Genomic DNA, 26,769 nt, shown 5'->3' with positions numbered 1-26,769 from the left:
TCTCCCACAAAATTCTCTGGGTGACTGCATCCTATTTTATCACTTCTACTACTACATACATCTAGGTTTTCATTTCTAAGATTTCAAACATACACACATACACTTTAATATATAGATACTTTATAACATACATGCAACACACACACACGTACACTATTGTCATGGAAAAATCAAAATAATCTGAGAAATTAAATCTCCTGCCCCATTCACTATTTTACCTGCCAATCCCAATATGTTATTTATCTTGTTCCTGTATCTTATCACATAGCAGTGCCTTCTCCTCAGTCCTTTATAAGTCAGAACTTTTCTTTCTCGCAATGTTAAAACAAAACACATATCACATATATTTTTCATCATAACCTTGCTCTCAAGGTCCCCTTCTTTCCATCCCATATACTGTTATTTTTTACACTCAATTCCTCACTACATTTTCACAACACCCTGACCCTTCTCTTGTGTAGCCCTACAGCTGGCTTCCACATTGATAACAGCTTGTTCTGAGATACACGTCTGCTGGTGTTACCAACATGCTTAAAAATCTACATACTACCTTCCCACAGCCTCAAGGGCAAGTCTGAGTGTATATTACAATGTTTCAGGCTCTACACAAATAAGCTTAACCCTCTTGCCTCTTATCGCCCACATTCTTCTTTCATTAGGTTCTGACCACATTTAACTACACAAAGTTCCCTCAACAGACAACTTCCCTCATGACTCTATACATGGGCACACACTGTTCCTCCTCCTAGAATTTCTATTCCCTTCTTCTCCTAACTAGCTCCTGTTTTCTCTTAATCATGGTAGGCACTATATCTTACCCATGAAAATCTCTATGACCACCCCTACTCTGGGTGAAATTCACCCTGTACCAATTTCTAAACCTCTCTACCATAGAATTTTGTACACTTGAGATGTAACTGCTCAGGGGTTTGTCTCTGACTCAAAAATCTGTAAAAATCCAGAAAGCAAAGATTATGTCTTATTCTCTGTATACAGTTAACTGCATGGTGACTAGAACTTAGTAAAAGCTCAATAAATTAATGTGAGAATAAGCAACTATAAGCAACTTCTATAAAAGCAAACAAAAAAAAACCTAAGTTTTTGAGATATTATGTTTAGTTGAGTGAATTACTAATGGCTAACTCAAGTTAACTGCATGTGAACATAATTTCTCCCCAAAACTAACTACTATAATTCATTCAAAAAATTAAAACTCTAAAAATTTGTGAACTCAGTCAAGTTCAAACCTTGACACTGTGAGCATAAAAAATGGCCTTCAGATTTTAATACAAACGTCATGAAGTTCAAAATAATTGCAACTGTTTAAGCTCTGAGTCAACCACTTGCATTCTGTTCATCACTAGGCATTTTCTTTCTTTCTTTTTCTTTTTTTATGATTTTATTTATTTCAGAGAAAAGGAGATAGCACAAGCAGGGAGGAGGGGCAGAGGGAGAGGGAGAAGCAGACTCTTCACTGAGCAAGGAGCCCCACTAGGGGCTTGATCCCAGGAACCCGGGATCAGGACCTGAGCGGAAGGCAAACACTTAAGCCACTGAGCCACCCAAGCACCCTCACTAGGCATTTTGTAAGTGCATATGATATCTTCCCTTCTATACATCCTGGTAACATTGAGGTTTTCCCCATGTTCTGCTCATTAAAAACAAAACAAAACAAAACAAAACATAAAAAGTCTTTCATTGGCTTTATTACTTTAATATGCAAGTTAATGTACCTTGTGCCAGAGTTACAAAGTAGTTTTAATGTATGAAATTTGGTTGAAAACAATCTAATGCTTAATGATTTTAAATTCAAAGAAACACCACAAAGAAAATTCTGATTTCCCCAGAGAAACATTACATTGGATACACTAGAGCTAATAAAGTTATTTTAATCATTTCTCAGCTTAAGAAAGACCCTATGCCATTATGAAACTAACATGATGTGAAAATTCCCAATGAGGTTACACTCTTGCTAAAACATAATATGTGTGTAATTCATTTATATACCTATGAAATTCAAGTGTGCTAATACTGAATAACTAATAAATGAAGATGATAACCTCCCTCCTCCTCCATTTTCAAATAAACAAATGATTACCATTGATAAGGATAATAGACCTATTATCACAGGTAGGAACTTCATAGAGTAATAGCCACATAATGTGATAACATACATATTTACAGTAGGTATATAATTCAAACATAGTAAATCTGAGTATCTATGATAACTGTACTTGGAATACATATGAAATAAGCAAAATACTTAAAATGGTACTCTCCCCAGAAGAAAATAAATTAATATATACATATTATAAATTTAATTTCTAAAAATTATTTTCTTCATAGCCTTTGTTATTTCTGACATTTTGCTCATATGAGTTTACTGTCAGTTCTCATACTGAATCCCATGATTCACAGCTTTGTCTTTAACTTTTTACTCCCACTGCTGTATTTCCAGTACTAAGATCAATAGCTGGCACACAACAGACAATAAATAAGTAACAAACTAATAACACATGTTTTACTGCAGCTCTCTCACTGATTACACCTTCTTTTCAAATTAAAAACACCCAAGGACACTTCTAATATTGAGAGAAGAAAAATTAAAGTTAATTGCCTTCCAAAATATAAGATCGATCATTTTACTTTCCCACATCTGTAATCTAAATCAATGGCACTTATCTACAGATTAACAGGTAGAAAACATTCTTATATTAAAAATATAGTTAACAAATTTCTATCTTTTATAGTATTAAGGAAATATATAGCAGAAGGGATTTGAGGATTTAAAGGAATTTGAAAATAAACATGAAGCATCAAAGCATACTTCATTTACTTTTCAGGTATATCTAAAATATTATCATAGCATATCAAATTAAAATGAAGCTAGACCATGTGTCAACGAGTTGTTTTTTACTTGCAAGCTATTCATAAAAATGCCTGTTAAAATTATGTCAAACTGCCACAATAACCATGATTCTTCATGCAAACAATGTGAATAGCATGTTGAATGAAATAAGTGCACACATATTTTGAATATATAGCACCAAAAAAATAAATTCTTTTACATATTGTTCACCACTTCTAAAGACATGCTTATTAGGCAACTATTTGCATTCCCCTAGATGTACTATATGGGCTTGTAACCTCTGAAAAATATAGTCTTCGACCTATTTTTAGTATGCATTTTACAAAATATTCTTTCAATATGGCATTTAAATTTTTATGCATGTAAAAGAAGAAAAAAATAGTAAAAGTACATTATGTGATTTAAATTTTATTGGGAGAGGGAATGACATTTGGCTAAACAGTGGCTACATTTTTATTTTTCATTGATGTATTTACAAATATAAAGAGCTCTAATGCAGTCCAATAGAGGTACCACTTAAAAACTCTAAGAATGATACTATGAGTTCTGGGGGTTGAATAAAAACTCTGATACTTACCATACTGTGTAACAAATGCTATACAGCTGTTCACAATAATGGGAACGTCATTTTTGCTGAGCTGCTGATCCTGTAATGCATTACCATCTGTACCTGCTGCTTTTTCAATTGCAGTATGCCAGACTGTGAAATCCAACTTGGTATGCCCATGGATGTATAATGTTCTGTAAAGTTTAAAAGCATTTCAAATTATAATTTGGGTTTTTTAATTCTTGCTTCTAGACAGATGATCCTTACATCCATATAAATATGATCTTGTCTCAAACATGAGAAGAAAAACCCTCCATCTACCACTAGCTTCCATTCAATCTCTCTTTTGCCTGTGCAGTCACATCTCTCCAGGAAGTACAGGAAGTTCTCTGAATTCATGCTCTCACCTCCCTTCATTTCCTGACCCCCTTCGATTTTGTTTCTGAATAACTGAACTGAAACTACTCTGGCCAGCATCATGGGTGACTGGATTTTGTGGCTACATTTTTCAAGATTTTAGAACTCAATGATTTCATTCCTTAAGGAAAATAAATACATTTTGGCTTTTGTAATACAATTCTTTCTGGCTTTTCCTCCTACCTTTCTGGTCGTTCAATTTCTATACAAGCTCACTTCCTTTTCTGAACTTCAGTGCACTCCTATGAACTCCAAGGATTCTGCAGAGACATGTCACTCAGGCCAGTGATTTCATCCCTCTCTTGGAGGTGGTAACTCCCAAATCCCTACCTCCAGTTACAAATTTATCTCACAGATCAGATCTCCATATGACTGAAAAGCAAAAGCATAAAGCAGCCAAGAGACTGGAAAATGTAATCATCTCCCAAATTCAAATTTTCACTCTTACTTACTTCCTTTGTGACCTTGGACAAGTTATGAACTTTTTGGGGGCCTCAGTTTCATCAGCGGCAAAATGAGGGTAATAATAGTACCTATGTCAACACTCAGTGAATGTAATATTAATAATTAAGTAGTAAGTCATAATACTAATTAATTTGGGAACACCCTCATCTTAACGTGCCACAATTATCTCAAAACTTTCTCCATTCTCATACCAACTGGTACTAAAATTCTCCACTTATCCCACAGAAATTTAGGATTGATTTAATTGTTTTATTTATCTATTTATTTAGTGACAACATGCATGCAATTAGGCAGGGGAGAGGGAGAGATAATTTAAACAGACTCTACACCCACCACACCTGACTGGGAACTTAATCTCACAACTCTGACCCACCCAGGCACCTCAGGGTTAATTAATCTTAAATTGGTTCCAACCCCCCATTACTGCCATGTGAATTCTGTTGATTCTTATTGCTGGATATATTTACTCTGCTTCCTCTTCATTCCAACATTGTTTGATTTCAGATCTTCACACTGCTCCTTAAGGTTGTTAAAATGCCTCCAAATAAACTTCCCTTCCCACTTCTTCACCTCTTCGTTTTCCACTCAGGACTGCCAAAATGATCTAATATGCAAAACTAATCTCCTTCAAGACTGGAAGAACTGATCTACCTCACACACAGAAACAGAGAGAGAGGCAAAATAAGGAGAAAGAGGAATATGTTCTTAATGAAGGAACAAAAAACAAAATCCCAGTAAAAGAACTAAACAAAGCAGAGATAAGCAACCTACCGGATAAAAAAATTCAAAGTAATGGTCATACCCCTAAACCAGCTTCTCAAGAAATATTAAAGGGGTCTCTCTCAGTGGAAACAAAAGACCAAAAGTGACAAAGACAAAAAAGGATCTGAGAAAATCTCCAGGAACAACAAAACAAGTAATAAAATGGCAATACATAACTATCATGGTAATGGTAAATATAACGTAAAGAAAGTGAGTCAACAACCTACATAGCTAAAATACAGTTTTAAAGACAAAAGTAGTAAAATCATCTAGGACTACATAAGTAGCCAAAGGACACACAAGATAATAATGTGTAAAATGCGACGTCAAAAACATAAAAGGTGGGGGGTAGAGTTAAAATATAGTGCTTTCAGAATATACTTGCACATAAATGACAAACTACTATACACTAAGGATATTATATATGAATCTCATGAAAACCACAAACCAAATGTCTATAAAGCTGCACAAAAAAATGAAGAAAAAAGAATATAGACTTAACAACTAGGAGCAAATGTCACCAAATCATAAGGGAAGAGATGAAAAGAAGAAAGGCACAAAAAAATTACAACACCAACAAGAGAAAACAATTCACAAAATGGCCAATAGGTACATATCTATCAATAACTACTTCAAATGTAAATGAACTGAATGTTCCAATCAAAAGACAAGGTGGGGTGCAGTGAGTGGATTTTTATAAAGGATATATATATATGTATATATATGTATATATACATATATATATATATATATATATAAGCTGCAGGTTTTGCCGTTGGGAAAGCCACTGACCGGATGGATGCTTTCAGAAAAGCAAAGAACAGAGCAGTTCACTATTTGCATTATATAGAACAATACGAAGACCATACAATATTCCACGATATTTCTTTAAGATTTAAAAGGACGCATATCAAGATGAAGAAACAACCCAGAGGCTACGGCCTCTGCTGCCATCGGGCCATCATCACCATCTGCCGGCTCACTGGCATCAAAGACATGTATGCCAAGGTCTCTGGGTCTGTCAACATGTTCAACCTCACACAGGGCCTCTTCCATGGGCTCTCCCACCAGGAAACCCACCAACAACTGGCTGATAAGAAGAGTCTACATGTCGTAGAATTCCGGGAAGAATGTGGCCCTCTGCCCATCGTGGTTGCCCCCCCAAGGGAGCCTTGAGAAAGGAACCAGAGCTAGAGGATGAGGTTCCAGACATCAAACTGGACTGGGAAGAAGTGAGGGCCGCACAGGGAATGAAGCGCTCAGTGTGGTCAAATTTGAAGAGAGCTGTCACCTGAGCTTCCCCTGGCCCTGTACTGCTGCAGTAGTAGCTGGTGCTGTCCAGCACGTGGAGAGACTCAGCCCCTCACGTTTTGGAATGTCACTCTCTAAAGGAAAGGCTAACCTTCTTTATTTACAAATAACCTTCTTTATTTACAAATAATAAATAACTATACCTTTAAAAATATATATATATATTTTGTATATACATATATATATACACATATATGTATATATACATATATACATACATATATATGTATATATATACAAATAATAAATAACTATAGCTTTAAAAAATATATATAAATAATATATATACACACACACACACACACATATGCTGTTTACAGGAGACTCACTTTAGATCTAAAGACACAAACTGAAAGTGAAAGGATGAAAATGATATTCCATGCAAATGGAAATAAAAAGAAAGCTGGTGCAGTAATACTTATATTACATAAAGCAGATTTTAAAACAACAAAAAAATGTAACAAGCGACAAAAAAGAACATTACATAATGATAAAGGGATCAACCCAACAAGAGAGTAGAAGGCTTATAAATATCTGTGCACCCCCCATATGGACACCTAACTATATAAAGCCAATATTAAGACATAAAGGAATAAATTGACAGTAACACAATAATTGAGGACTTTAACATCCCACATACATCAATGGATATATCATCCAGACAGAAGCTCAATAAGAAAACAACGTGTTAGAGAAGAAGTACTTAATAGATATATACAGAACATTCTACTCAAAAACAGCAGAATAAAGTCTCTTCCAGTGCACATGGAACATTCTCTAGGACAATTCTCATGTTAGACTACAAAACAAGTCTAAGTAAATTTAAGAAGACTAAAATCATTTCAGGCATGTCTTCCAACCACAATGGTATTAAACTGGACATCAATCACAACATGAAAACTGGTGAAAATATAACCACACGGAGGCTAAATAACATGCTACTACACAACCAAGCTGTCAATGAAGAGATCAAAGAGGAAATTAAACATGGAAACAAATGAAAATGGAAACACAACAGTAAAAATTCTATAACATGCAGCAAAACCAGTTCTAAGAAGTTTACAGCAATAAAGAGCTGCCTTAAGAATTTATAAAAAAAATATTGAGTTAGCAATCTAACCTTACACCTACAGGAACTAGAAAAATAAGAACAAAGCCCAAACAATCCAATTAAAAAACTGGCAGAGGACCTGAACAGACATTCTCCAAAGAAGACCTTCAGATGGCCAACTGACACATGAAAAGTTGCTCAACATCACTCATCATAGGGAAATGCAAATCAAAACCACAATGAGCTATCACCTCACACCTGTCAGAAAGGCAAGTATCAAAAAGACAAAAGCAAGTGTTGGTGAGGATGGGAAACAGAGGGAACCCTCATGCACATCTGATAGGAATGCAAAGCAGTGTGGCTACGATAAAAAACAGTATGGAGGCTCCTCGAAATATTAAAAATAGAAATGTTATAAAATACAGCAATTCCACTTCTGGGTATTTATCTGAAAAAAAGATATGAAAACACTAATTCGAAAAGATATATGCACCTCTATGATTCACTGCAACATTGTTGAGAACAGGCCATATCATAGAAGCAACCTAAGTGTCCATCAACAGATGAATGGACACAGGAATGAAATCCTGCCATTTGTGACAACAAGGGTGGATGGAGAAAGACAAATATCATATGATTTCACTTAATGTGGACTCTGAGAAAAACAGAAACTGACCCCTAGATACAGTCAATAATAAGGTGGTTACCAGAGAGTAGGAGGGTGAAGGGATGGAGAGAAAGGGGGAAGGGTACAAACTAAGTAGAAAATACAGGTACAAACTTCCTGTATTTAAAATAATGAGACAGGAGATACAATGAGACAGGACATACAATGCACTGCACAGGGAATACACTAATATGTAATAATCCTTTAAGGTGACAAATAGCAGGCAGATTTAGTATGGCGATCATTTCACTATATATACATAAATATTGAATTACTATGTGTACACCTGAAACAACATTACATGTCAGCAACATTTCAATAAAAAAATTTAAAAACAAATTGATAAATAAATGCAAAGGGCATGGCATAATTTCCTAATCATTTCTCTCTACAACTCTGGAGTTTTCAAGATTAAAAAGCCTTCATGATCTAGATCATATTTTTCCGTCCAACTCTGCCAGTCTCCTACACTAAAGACACACATTATAAAAAAAAAAAAAAATCAGGGATGCCTGGGTGACTCGGGGGTTTAGTGCCACCCCTACAGCCCAGGGTGTGATCCTGGTATCCCAGGATGGAGTCCCACGTCAGGCAAACTGCACGGAGTCTGCTTCTCCCTCTGCCTGTGTCTCTGCCTCTCTCTGTGTCTCAAATCAATGAATGAATGAACGAACGAATGAATGAATGAATAAAAATTTAAAAAATCATATTTTACTGCAACAAATATTTCCTGATCTTTGGCTGGCTATTCCAACTCTCCCCCAAGTGTATTCCCGATAATCCTCCCTGATGCTCTAACCCTAATGTCCGGATGCTTATTATCCCTTCCTAACTGTGAATCACTGATTTGCCTTTCATTATACCATTTGTTCTATGTATAAATGCTTTTGCTGCTAGAACCCAAACTTTGCGCAGACAAGCAAGGAAGAAAGCATTTTGGTATCTCTAGTCATTAGCATAGTACATGGTATTTAGTGATATGTCACAATTTTAAAGTCCTATCTCTAGATATAAAATTTGATTTCAGGCAGCCCAAGTGGCTCAGCAGTTTAGCGCCTGCCTTCAGCCCAGGGCGTGATCCTGGAGACCCGGGATCGAGTCCCATGTCGGGCTCCCTGCATGGAGCCTGCTTCTCCCTCTGCCTATGTCTCTGCGTCTCTCATGAGTAAATAAATAAAATTTTTTAAAACATAAAAATTTAAAAAAAGAAATTTGACTTCAAACACAAGTTTAAAGTAATGGCTGATGTCTTTATAAATATATTTCTACCAAAGTAAAACTATTTAATCTTGATTGCAAACTCAGAGGGCTACTTAGGATTCAACCTAAAAAGAAAAAAAAATGAGCTGTAGAACACTTTTGTTTTGCTTTGTTTTTTGGGAGGGAGTGGGCGCTCATCTTTTATGTTCCCAATAATTCACTAGCCCTAATTTAAAAAGAAAAGTCCACCTTTCTTTCCTTCAGTTTCTTTTCTATAAACGTTCCTCTAAGAAGATAAAGCTACCAGCATCTACTAGCACCCACATTACTAAAATCTTCTGAACTTGCTAGAACTACTTCTTTCCTGACATGCATGCCTCTAATTTTCATCTCTTGCTTTCTGATCTCTGTATCTATTGTTCTTATTCTCCACAGAACTAAAGCTGCCCTGACCTCCTGTTTCCAAAATTTACTTTTTGAGGAAATCTGATACTGTAATATTGCTGACCTGCTTTTAGCCTTTTTGTTCATCTCACATCACCTTCAGCTCAAAAGCCTTCTTTTGCTGGGTACATTTGTCTAACTCAAACTACGTAACTCGAGTAACTTCCCTGAGAAATATCAAGCCCCATATCATGTAGACAATCAAAATTATGACCTTCTAAGTTCAGGAGTTCAGGTAAAGAGAAAGTTTTGATTTTCTTTGATTCTTAATTTCATTTTTTTTAATTTGATACTTTAAATATATACAAAGCATTTGATACTGTTTACTTCTAAGCAAACAGGCACAGTGGTATTTTAGCAAGTAGTGAAAGAAATAAAAAATGGAGCAACTCTCCTGCAATACGAGTATACTTCTGCCATCAACTGTGCACATTTCAAACTTTAAATTTTCTTTCTAGTCGGAAGAAATCCCATGATGACAAGTTTAGCTGTCTCCTTGTGAACTAGTGAGGGGTAGAGAACAAGTAATGACAAGTTAACTCCTGAGTCAACTTGTCAAAGACTGAATACTAAAACACAGCATCTGGTGAAGTAGATGTATGACATTTCATAGCCCAGTTCAACAACTCTGTTCTGTGACTCCTATTTAATCTCTGTGCATGAAATAAAATACCAAAAGACATTTTCAACACAAATGCTGGCCGACTTTGTGATTCCAAGCATTAGCAAACAACGATTTTACATTTCTAAATAAGAATTTCAAAATAATACTTCATTTAACGTCTTGAAAATTTGAAAAGTTACTTTGAAGAAGTCTAACTACAGAGAAATAAATTATTCTCATTGTCCATTCCTCAAACATAAATTTTAAAGGGCACTTCAAAGTCATATCAAGAAACATTCTTATATCCTGTAACAAATCAAGACTGTTCAATAACACCTAGAAATGAAGCTCAGGACTTACAAAAACAATTTTCCCAAAATTACATTATAATAACACAAAGTGTAGATAGACTATCATACCCGAGCCTGGTCTACTGCCCAAAATCAGAATATCTTCACAAATAAGATCAATACATTTGGCTGTATAAAAGATAAATACAATCCCATAAAGAACATTTTAAGCACAACTAAAAAGCAGATAGCATGCCCCACGAACATGACTGAAAAAGAGAGTATCTTACCATTTACACAAAAATGAAAACATTGAGTCTTGTAAGTCAGCATTTGGCCAAAACTATTTTGCTTTCATTTCTGAAAAATATTTTTTGCTAAATTTAATATTTAGGTTAACAGCTGCCGGTCTGCTTATTTTGGAGGGTTTTTTATTATTGTTTGCTTTTCTCCAGTACTTAAAAATATTTCAATATACTATCTTCGGGCTTACATTGTTTGTGAGACACTCTCATCTTTATCACCTATATTTAATGTGTCTTTTTTCTCTTGGTATTTAATTTTTTCTCCTCCAATGGTTTTTAGAAATTTGCTTATCATGCTTAAGGCATGATGATCTTAGTACTTATGTGGATTAATAGTTTTTTATCAATTTCATATAATTCTTCAGACTTTACTTCTTTCTCGTCTCTCATTTTGGAATTCTACTTAACATGACACTGCTTGATATTGCTCCAAGCAGTCACTGAGGCTCTGCTGATTTTATTTCATCGTTTTCCTTTCCATGACTGTCTTTTGATAGCTTCTACTGTCATGCTTTCAAGGTCATCAATCTTTTTTTATGTGGAATCTTCTATGGCATTAAAGCTGATCCAGTGAAATTTTATTTATTTGTTAATATTTTATTTGAGAGGGGGAGAGAGAGAGACAGAGAGAGAGAGAGGACAAGCAGGGAGGAAGGGCAGACACCCCACTGAGCAGAGAGCCAGACACAGTGCTTGCTCCCTGGATCCCAAGATCACCTGAGCAGAAGGCAGATGCTAAACTGACTGAGACAACAAGGCACTCCTGATCCAGTGAAATTTTCTTTACAGATAGTGTATTCCTCAGGTTTAGAAATTCCATTCGGTTCTTTATCCATTTTTTCTCATTATGTTTATGTTTTTACATCTTTGGATGCATTTATAATATTTAATAATCACTATTCCAAGTCTTTGCTAATTCCTTTATCTTTCTCATTTCTGGGTCTGTTCCTATGAATTGATTTGCAGCTTTCTCATACTAGTAATTTTAACCAAATGCTAGACATTATGAGTGCTGTTTGGGACTGTTGTCTTTTTTTTTTTTTTTTTTTTTTTGAGTGTTGATGTTTATTTTGACATCATTTGCCTGTTTGATCCCGGGAAACTAAATTACTTGTGGAGCACTTGGATCCTTTGGAAGCCTGTTTTTAGGCTTAGCAAAATAAGGTAAAAATAAATCTACCGTTACCCTCAGACTAATTTAGCCTTAAATCTATGATGTTACCTTGTTGGGATCTTTGTCAATCCCCTGTGTGCTCAATGAGGCCTAACTTCCCTGGATGGAATATGAAGATATCCCAATGTCTTCTAAGCTCTGTAAACTGCCTATCTCATAGTACCATGGAAGCTCTTTCTGCCTGGCCTCTGAGAATCTTACCCTACCAATATCCAGATTCATACTGAGCCAGAGGTGAAAGGGAACTTCTATGAAGATTTCCAAAACTCTCTTCTACATATTTACCTCTTTTCTAATATTCTCTCTGGAACATCTTAAGAAAATCTTAACTAAAATCTTAAACTCCTGTCTCTCTCTCTCTACCTTTGCATTATAGTAAAACCACCACAATCTGATCTCACCTTTCTGTGCCACGGACAGACAGAAAAGTGCCTACAGATAGAGACAAGGTGACCTTTTTTTTTTTTTTTAAGACTTATTTATTTATATTTATTTATTCATGAGAGACACAGACTGAGAGAGAGAGGCAGACATACAGGCAGAGAATGAAGCAGGCTTCCTGCAGGGAGCCCGATGTGAGACCCGATCCCAGATCTCAGGATCACGACCTGAGCCGAAGGCAGGCGCCCAACCACTGAGCCGCCCAGAAATCCCAAAACAAGGTGATCTTAAATCTTACTTCGTTTGTTTCCCTTCTCTCCACAATCCCAATCCTGTAATGCCAACTGTCCCAAAGTCTGAAAATAGTTTAATATTTTGTCCAGCTTTCTAGCTGTTTGAAATGGGTTGGCATGTTCCATGCCAATTATTTCTTCATGGTCAGAAATAGGAATCTGGCACATTTTTAGTCATTGCATCCATAATCACTCTTATTTTAGTGTACAGAGATACAGGATATTTTTTCCCACACCTTCAGATAAGAGTTTGCTGAATAAGGATGGAATTTTAGCCAGATGCAAGCAAACAATTGTTAAGAAAATCTGCAGATGCAGAGACTGTGTCATAAAAATAATGCAGAAAGAAATACTACCCTAAGTATCTTATTTCTTCTAAAGCCAACAGTTCAGGAAAAATGTCAAAACACCTAATTCCTCAAGAAAGGCAAAAGCTCCAGTTTTACAATCTCATCTCTGCACACTATTAGGCAATCACCTATAGGAATAGGAGAAACAGCCCTGTTTCTAGTCTGCTTAAAACCTTTAATGATGTTCCATTGGCTGCAGAATAAATCCAAATGCACACTTTTAACAATAGTATTTTTTTAAGTTTTAAAATATCTTTAAAAAATATATCTTCTGTATCTTTGTAAAGAACCTGCAATCCTGGGATCCCTGGGTGGCGCAGCGGTTTGGCGCCTGCCTTTGGCCCAGGGCGCGATCCTGGAGACCCGGGATCGAATCCCAGGTCGGGCTCCCGGTGCATGGAGCCTGCTTCTCCCTCCGCCTGTGTCTCTGCCTCTCTCTCTCTCTCTCTCTCTGTGACTATCGTAAATAAATAAAAATTTAAAAAAAAAAAAAAAAAAAGAACCTGCAATCCTTTCCAGACCAGAACAAGGCAAATTATTAATTAGATTTAACTTGTAATCCTAATATGGTATCGATCTATCTTTCCAGATTTATTGGCTCATGATTCCTCCTCAGGAACTCAAGGTCAAGGTCAATTTGCACTGATATTGTTCCCTAGCTATCTTCTTCCTCTGAACCTATCGTTTCCACCTCCTGGAATACTTTAGTCTCTTAGCCCCTTCATTTTTTCTAACTAAACTCCTACCTAGAATTCCAAATCCTGTTAAATATACTTACATCTCTTAAAAATAAAAAAATTATCCTGCTCTCATTTATTGAGAAGCAATCTTCTCATTCTTTTGTACTTTTTCAGATAAAATCACATTTACTTATTCATAAGCTTACATTTCAGTATATGAGCAGTGCTTTAAAGTAAGAGAAACTTTTGAAGCAAATAATATATACTTTAAAATCTACCTTGTGTTAAATAGTCATGCATTCCCTTTACTGTAATTCTATTTAACAATAAATCATTCTACAATATAATTTTGAATAGTCCCTTTCTTTTTGTAAAACCTATGGGGGTGGTGAGAGAAGAGAATCTCTTGTTTGTCTTGGCAACATTCAGATTAAACTATCTCTACGAATTAAATCATCAGAAAGTTACAAAAGCAGTCAAGCTGATATTGTGGGCAATTGGCTACTATTTAATTTGCAATTACATGCACAATTTAGAAACCACTTTAAGATAATTCACCCTCCAGAGTATTGCTAACATATCAGCTGCTGCAAAATACAATTCAAGAGGGGAAAAAACATCATATGTAATAAACTGATATGAAATAAGAACCTTAAATTCAGAGCGTTAATCTCCCAAAATGAGAAAAGTAGTCTGTTCCATAATTGTGGAATGTATTGATGAAGTGTTTATTCTCCAGTGTGTTAGCTTCTTTATGTCTGGAATTTGCAATCAAAACTGAACGCAGCCAGGCTTGGGCACCATCAAGGGCATTATGCTTTACTATGGGTCAACCAAGGAATCTTAAAAAACAAACACACACCCACTAAAAACAGAAAAAAACATGCCAGTCTTTTGATTTTTTTCTGATAACATATCTGAATTATTCATGTTGTATTCATTATAACCAACAACCTTTCAGTAAAAGCTTAAGAATAGGTGTCTTTGACAAACGGGCATGTAGGTATAGAGAGTGAAGGTTGTGAACAGAGCAGCTTATTCATCAGAAAAAGATAAACAGAGAATGCAAGCTAAAGTGCAAAAAGAGTTTTCAAATTTTAACAAAAGGATGTTTTGAACATTCCAGTTAAAGTGGATATATAACCTACTATCCAGGAAAATGCCTCCTGACCTTATGGTCCAGAACACTCAGTGATGACAGATATTCAGAAACTATTTTTTTTTCACACATAGAAATCCTAAGACATAAAAGAAAACCAGTCCCAATAATAGTACCAAATAGCATGCCAGAAACCGTTAAGTGTAATCAAGAAATATTTATTTTCCAAAATAATAATTTTTAAAGTATACAAAGAATACACATTAAAGCGACACCATCTGGAACACCTTCTGTTTAGAGCTTTTTAGAGCAAAAATGCTCTGTGTGTGCAAAATATTATTGCAATATTTTTCTGTCTAAGGATACTCATGCTATGCACAGAGAAAATCATCATGAAGATTAAAATCTATTTCTAAATAGTGACTATATTCAGTAGATGACTATCAATATATGAACTTTTCCAGTTCAGGGTGTTCTTTCTCCTCTTTGGCTTTAAAAAATATTAATATATTTTAGTACTTTAATCAAAGGTAGACAAGGACAGGGAAAAGATGTGAAATTAATTTATTAAATTTATTTTTCATTTGCAATTCTGGCTCAAGGTATTACTAGAAAAAAAAACAAAAGGTTAATTTTATAGCTGGTTAGTTTCTCTCTCTTCCAATTATTCACAATATCTCTACATGCTATCAACATGAATAACTGGAAGTTGTTTTATTTCCTAAAGCCACAATTTTATCTGTCATTGACAAGTCTAACAATCTACATATTAGCTTACAGTCATTTTTTCTCAACAGGCTAAAAGATCAAAAAAGAGATGAAAAAGAGAGCGATGCAATGAAATTTTCTTCTTTTGACATGGTAATAAAACAGCTCTTAAGCAATCACATCTATAATTAACTGGCCTTCTTTGAGTAGAGGAGAGTAGCACACATTCCCTAGCTCAGTAAGTAATATGACCATTCCTAAAGTCACCCAGGCCAAGAAAACTTAGGAGTCATCCTTATATTCTAGTTCACAAAGCAATTGAAAACCATAAAATGGGGATCTTTCTCAACATTCGACCCAGGAGATCTAGAAAGTTTCCAATATCCAAACCATCCATCAATTCCTCTTTTCTTCTTGTTACAATCAAGGGACCTTATTTTCTTCTTGTCCTCTCTCCTATACCTTCAATATCTCCCCTTTTTGTGTCTCTTTCCATCAGAATTTAAACTTGCACAAATTCAAACTATCTAAAACAAACTGCACACATATTCCCTTCCTGGGAACAAATCCCTTCTACCTCGCTAATCCTATTAAACTCCAGACATCCTCCCAAACTCCTCACCAGCTGTTTCAAGTTACTCAATTCCCAGGCTTAATCTAATCCAGTTTCTGCTTTATCACTTCTACTCACTTTAAAGTCACCAGATGGACTCCACATCAATTATCCAATGAAGTATCTGCCCTCATCAGGCAACACCTACCAGTTTTGACTGTTCCTGTCTTCTTGAAACACTCTCTCCCTGGGTTTTGTGACCCCAACTCTTTCTTGGTTTCTTGCTTCACTCTCCGGATAAACTAGCTTAACAAGGCAAGGCAGCTACTCCACCCTGATAATTACTTGGCCTCTAAAAGGTTGTATAGTCATCAAGGCTCCAACACATTAATTCTTCCCTCCTCACTCTATAGACTCTTCCTAAGTGATGTCCTGTTCTCCTTTCTATATATGGGTAACTCCAAAATCTGTAACTCTACCCCATTAACCTTTATATGAACACCAGATCTATAAATATAACGTCATCCCAGCACTTGGTCCTTAGATGTTTGTAAGCAAGCCATGTTCAACATATATAAAATCAAATTTATTATTTCCCAAGCTCCCTCTCGAACCTGCTCTTTTCTTATTATTCCCTATTTGAAGCCAGTTTATTCACATAACGTATACACATAGAAATACACACAAATATGTATGTACACGTGTATATACATACACAGATATATAAATATTTTTTTTAATTTTTATTTATTTATGATAGTCACACACACAGAGAGAGAGAGAGAGGCAGAGACACAGGCAGAGGGAGAAGCAGGCTCCATGCACTGGGAGCCTGATGTGGGATTTGATCCTGGGTCTCGAGGATCGAGCCCTGGGCCAAAGGCAGGCGCCAAACCGCTGGCCACCCAGGGATCCCCAGATATATAAATATTAAAGACTACTTTGCCCCACACAAGGTGCCACTGCTGGTACATGTTCATTCTCTTTGTTCTGTCAGGATTTATAACCAGCACACTCCTAATCTCCCAGGCTCAATCTTAACAATTCTCACTTCTGACCCCCTTTCTTTCTGCTATTTAATTAGGTAAGAATTATATGGAGAATGAGATATATACATATTTTTTCTACAAAATCATTTTTTTCTAATAAAAGTTTCCCATAAACTGCTGAAATTTTAAGTTCTGGTAACCTATCGTTTACCCAGGATCCTGGTACGTTTGTTTACTTTATTCTTGAGAATAATTTGGTGTTGGTAAGTTAAACTTAATTCTTGTTTTAAAAAGAAAAGAACCTTTTGGTTGTTAAGTTATAAACTGACCACACCTTGATTTCAAAATGGATTTGTGAAAATTAATAAAAGAAAATCTTGTTTAGAATAGAGTCAAGAGGCCATAAAGAGGAGTTCTCATGAAAAACCACTAGTTGGTTAATTGCAGATCCAACAGGACGGGAATCTGGCAAGTCCATACTACCACAAATACTTCTTTACTACCCAGGCAGGAGGAAGAAAGGTTTTCTCGCCCCAGCAACTGCCCAGCCAATAAGATACCCTAAAAACTACAGAACACTTCTGAAAGAAATTGAGGAAGACACAAAGAGATGGAAAAATATTCCATGCTCATGGATTGGAAGAATTAATATTGGGAAAATGTCAATGTTACTCAGGGCAATTTACACATTTAATGCAATCCCTATCAAAATACCACGGACTTTCTTCAGAGAGGTAGAACAAATTATTTTAAGATTTGTGTGGAATCAGAAAAGACCCCAAATAGCCAGGAGAATTTTAAAAAAGAAAACCATAGCTGGGGGCATCACAATGCCAGATTTCAGGTTGTACTACAAAGCTGTGGTCATCAAGACAGTGTGGTACTGGCACAAAAACAGACACATAGAACAATGGAACAGAACAGAGAACCCAGAAGTAGACCCTAAACTTTATGGTCAACTAATATTCAATAAAGGAGGAAAGACTATCCACTGGAAGAAAGACAGTCTCTTCAATAAATGGTGCTGGGAAAATTGGACATCCACATGCAGAAGAATGAAACTGGACCACTCTCTTTCACCATACACAAAGATAAACTCAAAATGGATGAAAGATCTAAATGTGAGACAAGATTCCATCAAAATCCTAGAGGAGAACACAGACAACACCCTTTTTGAACTCGGCCACAGTAACTTCCTGCAAGATACATCCATGAAGGCAAAAGAAACAAAAGCAAAAATGAACTATTGGGACTTCATCAAGATAAGAAGCTTTTGCACAGCAAAGGATACAGTCAACAAAACTAAAAGACAACCTACAGAATGGGAGAAGATATTTGCAAATGACCTATCAGATAAAGGGCTAGTTTCCAAGATCTATAAAGAACTTATTAAACTCAACACCAAAGAAACAAACAATCCAATCATGAAATGGGCAAAAGACATGAACAGAAATCTCACAGAGGAAGACATAGACATGGCCAACATGCACATGAGAAAATGCTCTGCATCACTTGCCATCAGGGAAATACAAATCAAAACCACAATGAGATCCCACCTCACACCAGTGAGAATGGGGAAAATTAACAAGGCAGGAAGCCACAAATGTTGGAGAGGATGCGGAGAAAAGGGGAACCCTCTTACACTGTTGGTGGGAATGTGAACTGGTGCAGCCACTCTGGAAAACTGTGTGGAGGTTCCTCAAAGAGTTAAAAATAGACCTGCCCTACGACCCAGCAATTGCACTGCTGGGGATTTACCCCAAAGATACAGATGCAGTGAAATACCGGGACACCTGCACCCTGACGTTTCTAGCAGCAATGTCCACAATAGCCAAACTGTGGAAGGAGCCTCGGTGTCCATCAAAAGATGAATGGAAAATAAGAAAAGAAAAGAAAAGAAAAGAAAAGAAAAGAAAAGAGAAGAGAAGAGAAGAGAAGAGAAGAGAAGAGAAGAGAAGAGAAGAGAAGAGAAGAGAAGAGAAAGAAGAGAAGAGAGAAGAGAAAAAAGAAAAAGAAAGAAAGAAAGAAAGAAAGAAAGAAAGAAAAAGAAAGAAAGAAAGAAAGAAAGAAAGAAAGAAAGAAGAATGAATAAAGAAGATGTGGTCTATGTATACAATGGAATATTACTCAGCCATTAGAAATGACAAATACCCACCATTTGCTTCAATGTGGATGGAACTGGAGGGTATTATGCTGAGTGACATAAGTCAATCGGAGAAGGACAAACATTATATTCTCATTCATTTGGGGAATATAAATAATAGTGAAAGGGAATAGAATGGAAGGGAGAAGAAATGGGTGGGAAATATCAGAAAGGGAGACAGAACATAAAGACTCCTAACTCTGGGAAACGAACTAGGGGTGGTGGAAGGGGAGGTGGGCGGGGGGTGGGGGTGAATGGGTGACAGGCACTGAGGGCGGCACTTGACGGGATGAGCACTGGGTGTTATTCTGTATGTTGGCAAATTGAACACCAATAAAAAATAAATTTATTAAAAAAAAAAGAAACCATTACCACTCAGTCAATGAAAAGCCACTATAAATTGCCAGTTTTACTCCACAAGACTCTTTGTTTATAAAAGTCCCCCTCTCCCAAGTCCCCCAGAATCACTCCTTTTCTTTTGTTCTCTGGACTTGCTTACGCTTTCACTGTAGCATGCTTGTTCCTAATTGTAATTCTCTGTCCCCAATAAACCCATTTTTGCTGGTGAAATAACTGGCAGCTTTATCTTAGAGGTAACAGATTATGCTCCTCAACATCATACAGGCACTGGAAGGCTGTTAAAGTGCTTGAATAGTGCCTGATACATAGCGAGTTCTATACACATTCTCATCGTTGTATTCTTGTTGTTGTCAGAATATTATTGATTTGGAGAAAATAAGAAAAGCAAGTAAAAGCAGGATGTAAGTATGTGATAAATAGAGTTGTTTTCAAATGGTACATTTTGTATGGCAGCTGTTCAAAGAGACTTAAGGGAAATAACTTGGTTATATATTTGCCCCTGTATTTCTCTGACACATTCCTTGTTCTTTAGTAAAAATGCTTGCAACATAACTTGTTAATAACATGTAGATAAACATTTTTAAATTATCATCAAAAATATGATTAAGCAGCTCTGACCATTATTTCTCAATTACATTAGTTTTCAACTATTCTGTGAACTCCGAGTGTAGTGTATCTGAGTTCAACTACTGACTCCTATACTCCCTCTGGAGGAAAGGTCAAGATGTTACAAAAAAACAAAACATTTGGTTTTCTGGCTTCCCTATTTTGCATCATAAGGGAGGGCACCGTATGCAGTGAGCATTAAATAAAAAGTCATCAAATTGATTAGAATAATTCCAATCCCTGTTTGCTACATTTTAATTCATGTTTGCAACATTTTAATTGAAACCTATATACCACTGGTCAAATCCATCTTAGCCTGAAAATGGTCATGAAAAAAAAATACCTTGGCTATAATAATCTGATAATATAAATGATAAATACAATAAATTCAACTAACAAGTTGCTATTGGTTTATTTGTTTAAAAAAATAAGCTTTAGGGAGTTCAGACTCCAAATCCAAACTGCTGATAACTTTTTTACCATTAAAGTAGGAGGCAACAGGAATTCTGTAAATATGAATGGATGACTGTAAAAACTGCATTGTGCTAGTTCTTTAATGGTAATACTATCCAAACATAATACTACCTCATTGTGATTTGTGAACACATAATCAAAAGTACTCTGAAATTACAGTGAAACCATCAACTGGTGCCAAAAATCAGAATCTCAACTATCATGAACCATTATAATCCCAGAAATAAGCAAATAAAAACACAGAATACTAATTATGCCTCTAAATTAAAAAACACCCACTGACATAAATAATCAGCAATATGCTTGCTGTCTAAACTGTTGATGTCTTTCCAGGAAACGGAAGAAAAGACAGGTGTCTTTCATCTAGGTGAATCCAAACAGTTCCTTGGCTAAATATCATCAATGTGCTGATGACTCTCAATCTCCATCTCCAGTCACCACCTCTCCACTTAATTTCAGACTTGTATATTCACTTTCCCGCTCACCAGCCCCACTTTGCTACCAAATAGACATCTCAAAGGTATCATTTTCAATACCAAATTCTCAATCTACTACACTAAACTTACTAACATTTTAACCTTACTCTCCTATATTTGTTATTTGGAGAAAAACAGCATTATCATTCATGTACTTACTCAGGCCAAATCTTGGGGTATCCTTAACTCTTGCACTCATCTAATCCACCAACACACCCTCTGGCTTTTGTCTTCACAGCAACTCCAACCAGTCCTCAACACTATTTCATTATATCTGCTATCTCTTGCCCAGCCTCTGTAGCAGCATCCTAACTGGACACTCACATTCACTCTTGTACCCCAAAAGCTTATTCACCTGAAGTCAGAGTAGCCCTTTAAACACCTAAGTGAGATCACATTCTGGCTCTCAAAATGAGCAGCTTCCCATTATGCTTAGAATAAAATTCAAATCTATACATATCATGACCTGTCAGGGCCTCTATGATCAGGCCCAGGGAGCTCTCTAAAATAATTTCTTTCCACTCTCAAACTCATCTGAAGATTCAAGCTGCCAATAGCAGCTTGCTTGCAGACTGTGAACATGCTAACTACAGCACACTGTTAGGGTCTTCAAAATATCCTTGACCTTATACCTGGAAAGCTCCATTCAGACTGCTTCGTGTTTTGCTACTTTAGACCTTATACACATCTCCAATCAAAGATACTCTCTCTTACCACCCTCTCTAAAACAGAATACTACTCCATCAGGCTCTCTCTTCACCTTATTTTTCTTCAAGCATTTAAAACTGATGGACATGATACTATGTATTTTTTGTCTGCTTATATTCTATTTCTGCCACTAGTGCACATGCTTCATGGGGGTATAAATCATCTCCATTTCATTCAGCACTATATCCCCAATACCTACTGTATTGTGTATGTATGTGTGTGTGTATGGACATACATGTACACATACTTCGGAAAATTTCCAACAGGCTATAAAAGAGTGGGCTCTCGCTCAAAGAAAATAACCAAAACAACCTACACTTCCTAGAGTTACTGTAATAAGGAATAAAAAACAAAAATGTACTTACCTCCCTTTTTCTACCAAGAGCAAGACATCCATTTTTTCCCCATTTTGAACCACTGTGCTGATTGCTGGAGGAAGAGGAGAAACACATGAATCTATCATTTAAAGCTTGACATTAAAACCCATAAAAACAATTATTAATACGACTTAATCATGTTTGGAAGTAAGGTGTCCTAATTTTCTCTAAAAGCTACTATTATATGCAATAAAGAATTATATCCAAAATACATGATGAAAGAGGAAAAATCATCTCACTTAGTTCTTGCAGTCTTCTTAAGTGCATTCTATCTTCCTGAACTTCTTGCATTTGGAGACAAAAACGCAAACTAGATTTTTCCATAGAAAACCAGCCTTTTCTCCACTGATCCAGGGCATGGCAGTCTTTGTAGTAGAGTTGACCAATCAAATCATAGTCAGCTTCTGTTAAGTTTTCAGCAACAAAGGGAACAAAATGCTGTTAAGACAAATACAGAAAAGTAATAAAGACAGTGCAAATAGGAAATCCCTTCCCAACTATGTATTTGAGGGAAGGGAGAAAAATAAAAAATAGTTTCTGTACCTTAAAAATTTAGAAGTAACCCAAATTTCACAACAATTATTTAAGCCTATCAATCTTAAAAATGCACAGATATAATGCATTTTCAAATGGCAGGATCTTAAACCACTTTTTTTGATATATACAGAATTGAAATAGGAAGACATTCTCTATGCTGATTTATGGCATCTTTCAAAATGTCAACCCTCAATGTTTGTCTCTATTTCTATCTCTTACTGAATCTATCCCTTTCCCCTTTGTGTATACTATGAATAACATAACTTCCTATAAAGAAACATTCATAGAAATGACTTTACAATAGTGAAAAGATCTTAATCATCACAACATGGTCTCAATTCAAAGAATGATTCCTCAAGGGTCCTACATTATTTTTTTCTCTGCTTAAAGCTCTAGGAAGAAAACTCTTAATCTCTTTTGACTATAACCTTTGAACACTTAATGAAGTGTGGACATTTCCCCAGAATCTTGTATAAAATTTTTATGAGTCTCTGAAACTCAATCAGAGACCCCCAAGTTAAGAATATTCTCTGGTTTAGGGTGAATATGCAATTTTTTAAATACCTTGGCTATTGCCTCTGTCCATTTTCTTTGAGCTTGAGATGTTTCAGCTCCAAATAAAAATGCACGTTCTGAGGGTAAATAGATCTCAAAGGTAAAGATGGGCCTATGGCACACATGAATAAAAAGATACCACTGTTTATGTCTGGCTTTTACGGAAACAAATAATACAAAAGTTAAACTTTTAATTAAATTCTCTTTGAAAACTGGATAATGTTTTGAAATCTATCATATTCTTCCACTGATTTATATTTTAATTCATTTGAATAAATGGAATACGCTGGATCAGACAAAAGGAATATTCTTCTAATTACTTAATCATTGGACTACATGACTATGTTAATAATGCCCCAGGTACTCTTCAGTTGACTGATGTGACAAAGCGCTCCCTTTCGACTCCTCCTCCCTCTCAGTCCAGCCCACCTTGACATTCTATTTAAAGCAAACACTATCCAAACCATTCTCTAATCAGCCCTCTTCTTGTCTTCACAAATTTTTCTCCCATTATCTCATATTATCCCAATATTTTATCTCCTTACTGCAGATCAAAGTAGAGTAACATCTCTGGTCCTAAATTGTTCCCTGGGGCCCTCATCCACAGCTCCAACTCTTTCCTAGAACATGTTAACATTGCTGCTGTTACCTAAAAAAAAAATCTCAAAATACCCTATATCAAAGTCTTCTTCCTTCTTCCTCTTTTTTATCCCACACTGGTTGTATGTGCCTCATGGTTCAATTTAGATGTATCACCATCTATTTTATTACGCTCAAAACCTTGGGACTTATTCATAGCAGCTTTTCAACCAGACAGTCCAGACAGTTAATCTCTTTAGTCCAATCATACAATTAATCTCACTGTTTTGTTTTGTTTTTTCTTTCTTTTCATGATCTTTTCTTCTAGGTAAACTCTAAGTAATTGTGGACTCTCTTCCTCCTATCTCTCACCACTTGAGCTAGCTTTCTTCCTTAAATAAAAATCTATGTAACTTCTCAATGTCTACATTACTGAGTTCAAACTCTATAAAGTGCTATTTCAGGAAACTCAAAACTTGGCTGCAATAATTATTTTTTAACCTAATTTCAGTAAAACAAAACAAAAAATTTATTTCACTGTACATGGTTTCTCCTGCATTTCTACTTATATCAAGGACATTCTTTCAAGAATGTTTTATTTTTGAATATGATTATATGCTGACATAAACTAGTAATATTTTAAATTATATTTACTAATTAAGCAATTAAATATTAGAATGTATTTATTTTAATATTTCACAGTAAGCCATATATTAATTATTTTTTTCAGAATAAAAGCACTATTAAGATTAAAACAAAAACAGAATCAATTAATAATCAGTTTTCTTGGCATAAATGTATCAAGCTAAACTAGAAAACAGTAGTCACTTTAGCTAGTATATACCGGTCAGCATATATTAATGATACTACAATGTTACGCATCATTTTACGTAAATAAAAGTTTTGCAAATCTCTTCCTATTCTCATAAAATTTATATTAAAATACGATGTTCCTATAAAACTGATTTATGCAGGTTTTCATATTTATAGTTTTTCATTAACTACATTACAAAATATAACTTTCACACCAAGTATCTTAGATGATTTGTTTTTAGAAGTCCTCACAAAAAATGTATTAAACCATTCTCTGAGTCAAATATATTAAATAAATAATGCTTACTCTTTTAATTGCAACTTTAAAGAAACCATTAAAATGCTAAAGTAAATCTTTGGGGAATTTAGCATTTCAATATGGTATTAAATATATTTAGTTTATTTTAATGCAAATAAGTCATTACTGAGTATTTTTCCTTTGAATGATAATGCATTAAATGAATGCATAAATGTTCCTATTACTCCACCATTTTAAACAATGAGTAAATTATAAAAATTTTAGGACATGTTCTAGAATGGAATGTTATAAATTTATTTAAGATTAGATGCAAATACATTAGCATTTCATAGAACCTAGTATGATATTTTAATTTTTCTACTTTTTAGCAAATTCCCTAAGGAATTTTCAGAACTTTCAAATGACTAGGCTTCAAGAAACTATTAAACTCAGGGGCACGTGGGTGGCTCAGTGGTTGAGCATCTGCCTTCGGCTCAGATCAGGATCCTGAAGTTCTGGAATGGAGTAAGGCACCAGGATCCCCACAGGGAGTCTGTTTCTCCCTCTGCCTATGTCTCTACCTCTCATGTCTCTCATAGATAAATAAATAAATCTTAAAAAAAATATATTAAACTCTTCTACAACAAGCAAATGAAGAATTAAAGTAATAAAACTCTTATTGTCTGGTATGGTAAATATCAGGAAATATTCTTCATCTCCCACCTGTTTAATAGTAGACCTACCCCGTATTTAAATAGAAGTCTTCTTTGTGTACAGCCAGGCAGATAATTTCACTGATGTTAATGGTGCCATTAGGTGTGGTAGACTTATCATTTTCATAGTAACTCAAGAAACCTCCTTCCAAAACACACCACTTTTTATTTGTCTCTAGAAATTTAAAACAAATAATAAATTGAGTTACATCATAATTCTAATTTTTAAAAAATACATGGTTTAAATAATGACTGGATTCAAATAAATTTATTAATTTCCTATTTTGTGTAAAGAGTATGCTATTGCTGCATGGGATATACAGTTGTCACTTCCTCTGCTCTCAAAACATGTGCAATCTAGAAACAAGGAATTTACAAGACAAAAATAACTATGACATCGATGACCAGAAAAGCAAACAGATTTATAAAGAGACTGCTGCAAAACAACTCTGAAACAGCAAGGACTGATGTCTACAGAGAGTATTAGAGGAATAAACATAGTGTAAAAAGTAAGATTGTGGTTGATGTTAGGTAGGTATGCAAAAGAAAAAAAGGGGCCATAACCTGCAGTGCTCTTAATGCCCTGGTTAGGGAATTTAAAATTCAAATCATAAGAGATCTTAAACTATGGCCTACAGGCCAAATCCACATCATCACCTGTTTTTATAAATAAAGTTTTATTAAAACACAGCCACATGTATTCACTTATAGATTTTCTGTGGCTGTTTTCCCACTAAAAGGGTAGAACTGAGTTGTGGCAAAGATCATCTGGCTTGCAAGGCTTAAAGAATTTACTATCTGACTCTTTTCAGAAAAAGTTTGCTGAGCTTTGATTGTGTAGTTGATGGCGAGCCACGGGAATGGTTTCAGCAGAGGAATATGATCAGATACGAATTTTACATATTTTGCCTACTGTGGGAAATAGACTTAAGAAGGTAAGGCCAGTTAGGATACTGTCAACAGAGGCCTAAGTGAGAGACAAGACAGCCAAAAGCAGGACAGTGGTAGCAAGGATGGGAGGAGAGAGTGGG

General features: G+C 35.5%; 1 protein-coding gene and 1 pseudogene across 11 annotated transcripts in view; one reads left to right on the top strand and one right to left on the bottom strand.

Moving 5' to 3' along the window:
* Positions 1-26,769, bottom strand: part of ARAP2 (ArfGAP with RhoGAP domain, ankyrin repeat and PH domain 2) — a 188,018-nt gene that overhangs the window by 67,244 nt on the left and 94,005 nt on the right. For all 11 annotated transcript variants that reach the window (XM_025997529.2, XM_072737910.1, XM_072737914.1 and 8 more), the window contains 5 exons: positions 25,769-25,913; positions 23,405-23,507; positions 22,543-22,741; positions 22,292-22,355; positions 3,447-3,610 (listed from right to left, as the gene is read on the bottom strand). In XM_025997529.2, the coding sequence (XP_025853314.2) occupies positions 3,447-3,610; positions 22,292-22,355; positions 22,543-22,741; positions 23,405-23,507; positions 25,769-25,913 (675 nt within the window). The remainder of the gene's footprint in view (positions 1-3,446; positions 3,611-22,291; positions 22,356-22,542; positions 22,742-23,404; positions 23,508-25,768; positions 25,914-26,769) is intronic.
* On the top strand, positions 4,348-6,523 carry LOC112918501 (small ribosomal subunit protein uS5m-like; annotated as a pseudogene).

The sequence above is a fragment of the Vulpes vulpes genome, chromosome 14 (assembly GCF_048418805.1).
Source record: "Vulpes vulpes isolate BD-2025 chromosome 14, VulVul3, whole genome shotgun sequence".
NCBI classification, from domain to species: Eukaryota; Metazoa; Chordata; class Mammalia; order Carnivora; family Canidae; genus Vulpes; species Vulpes vulpes.
Note: the sequence above shows the minus strand (reverse complement) of the source record. Positions and strands in the feature narration are given on the sequence as shown.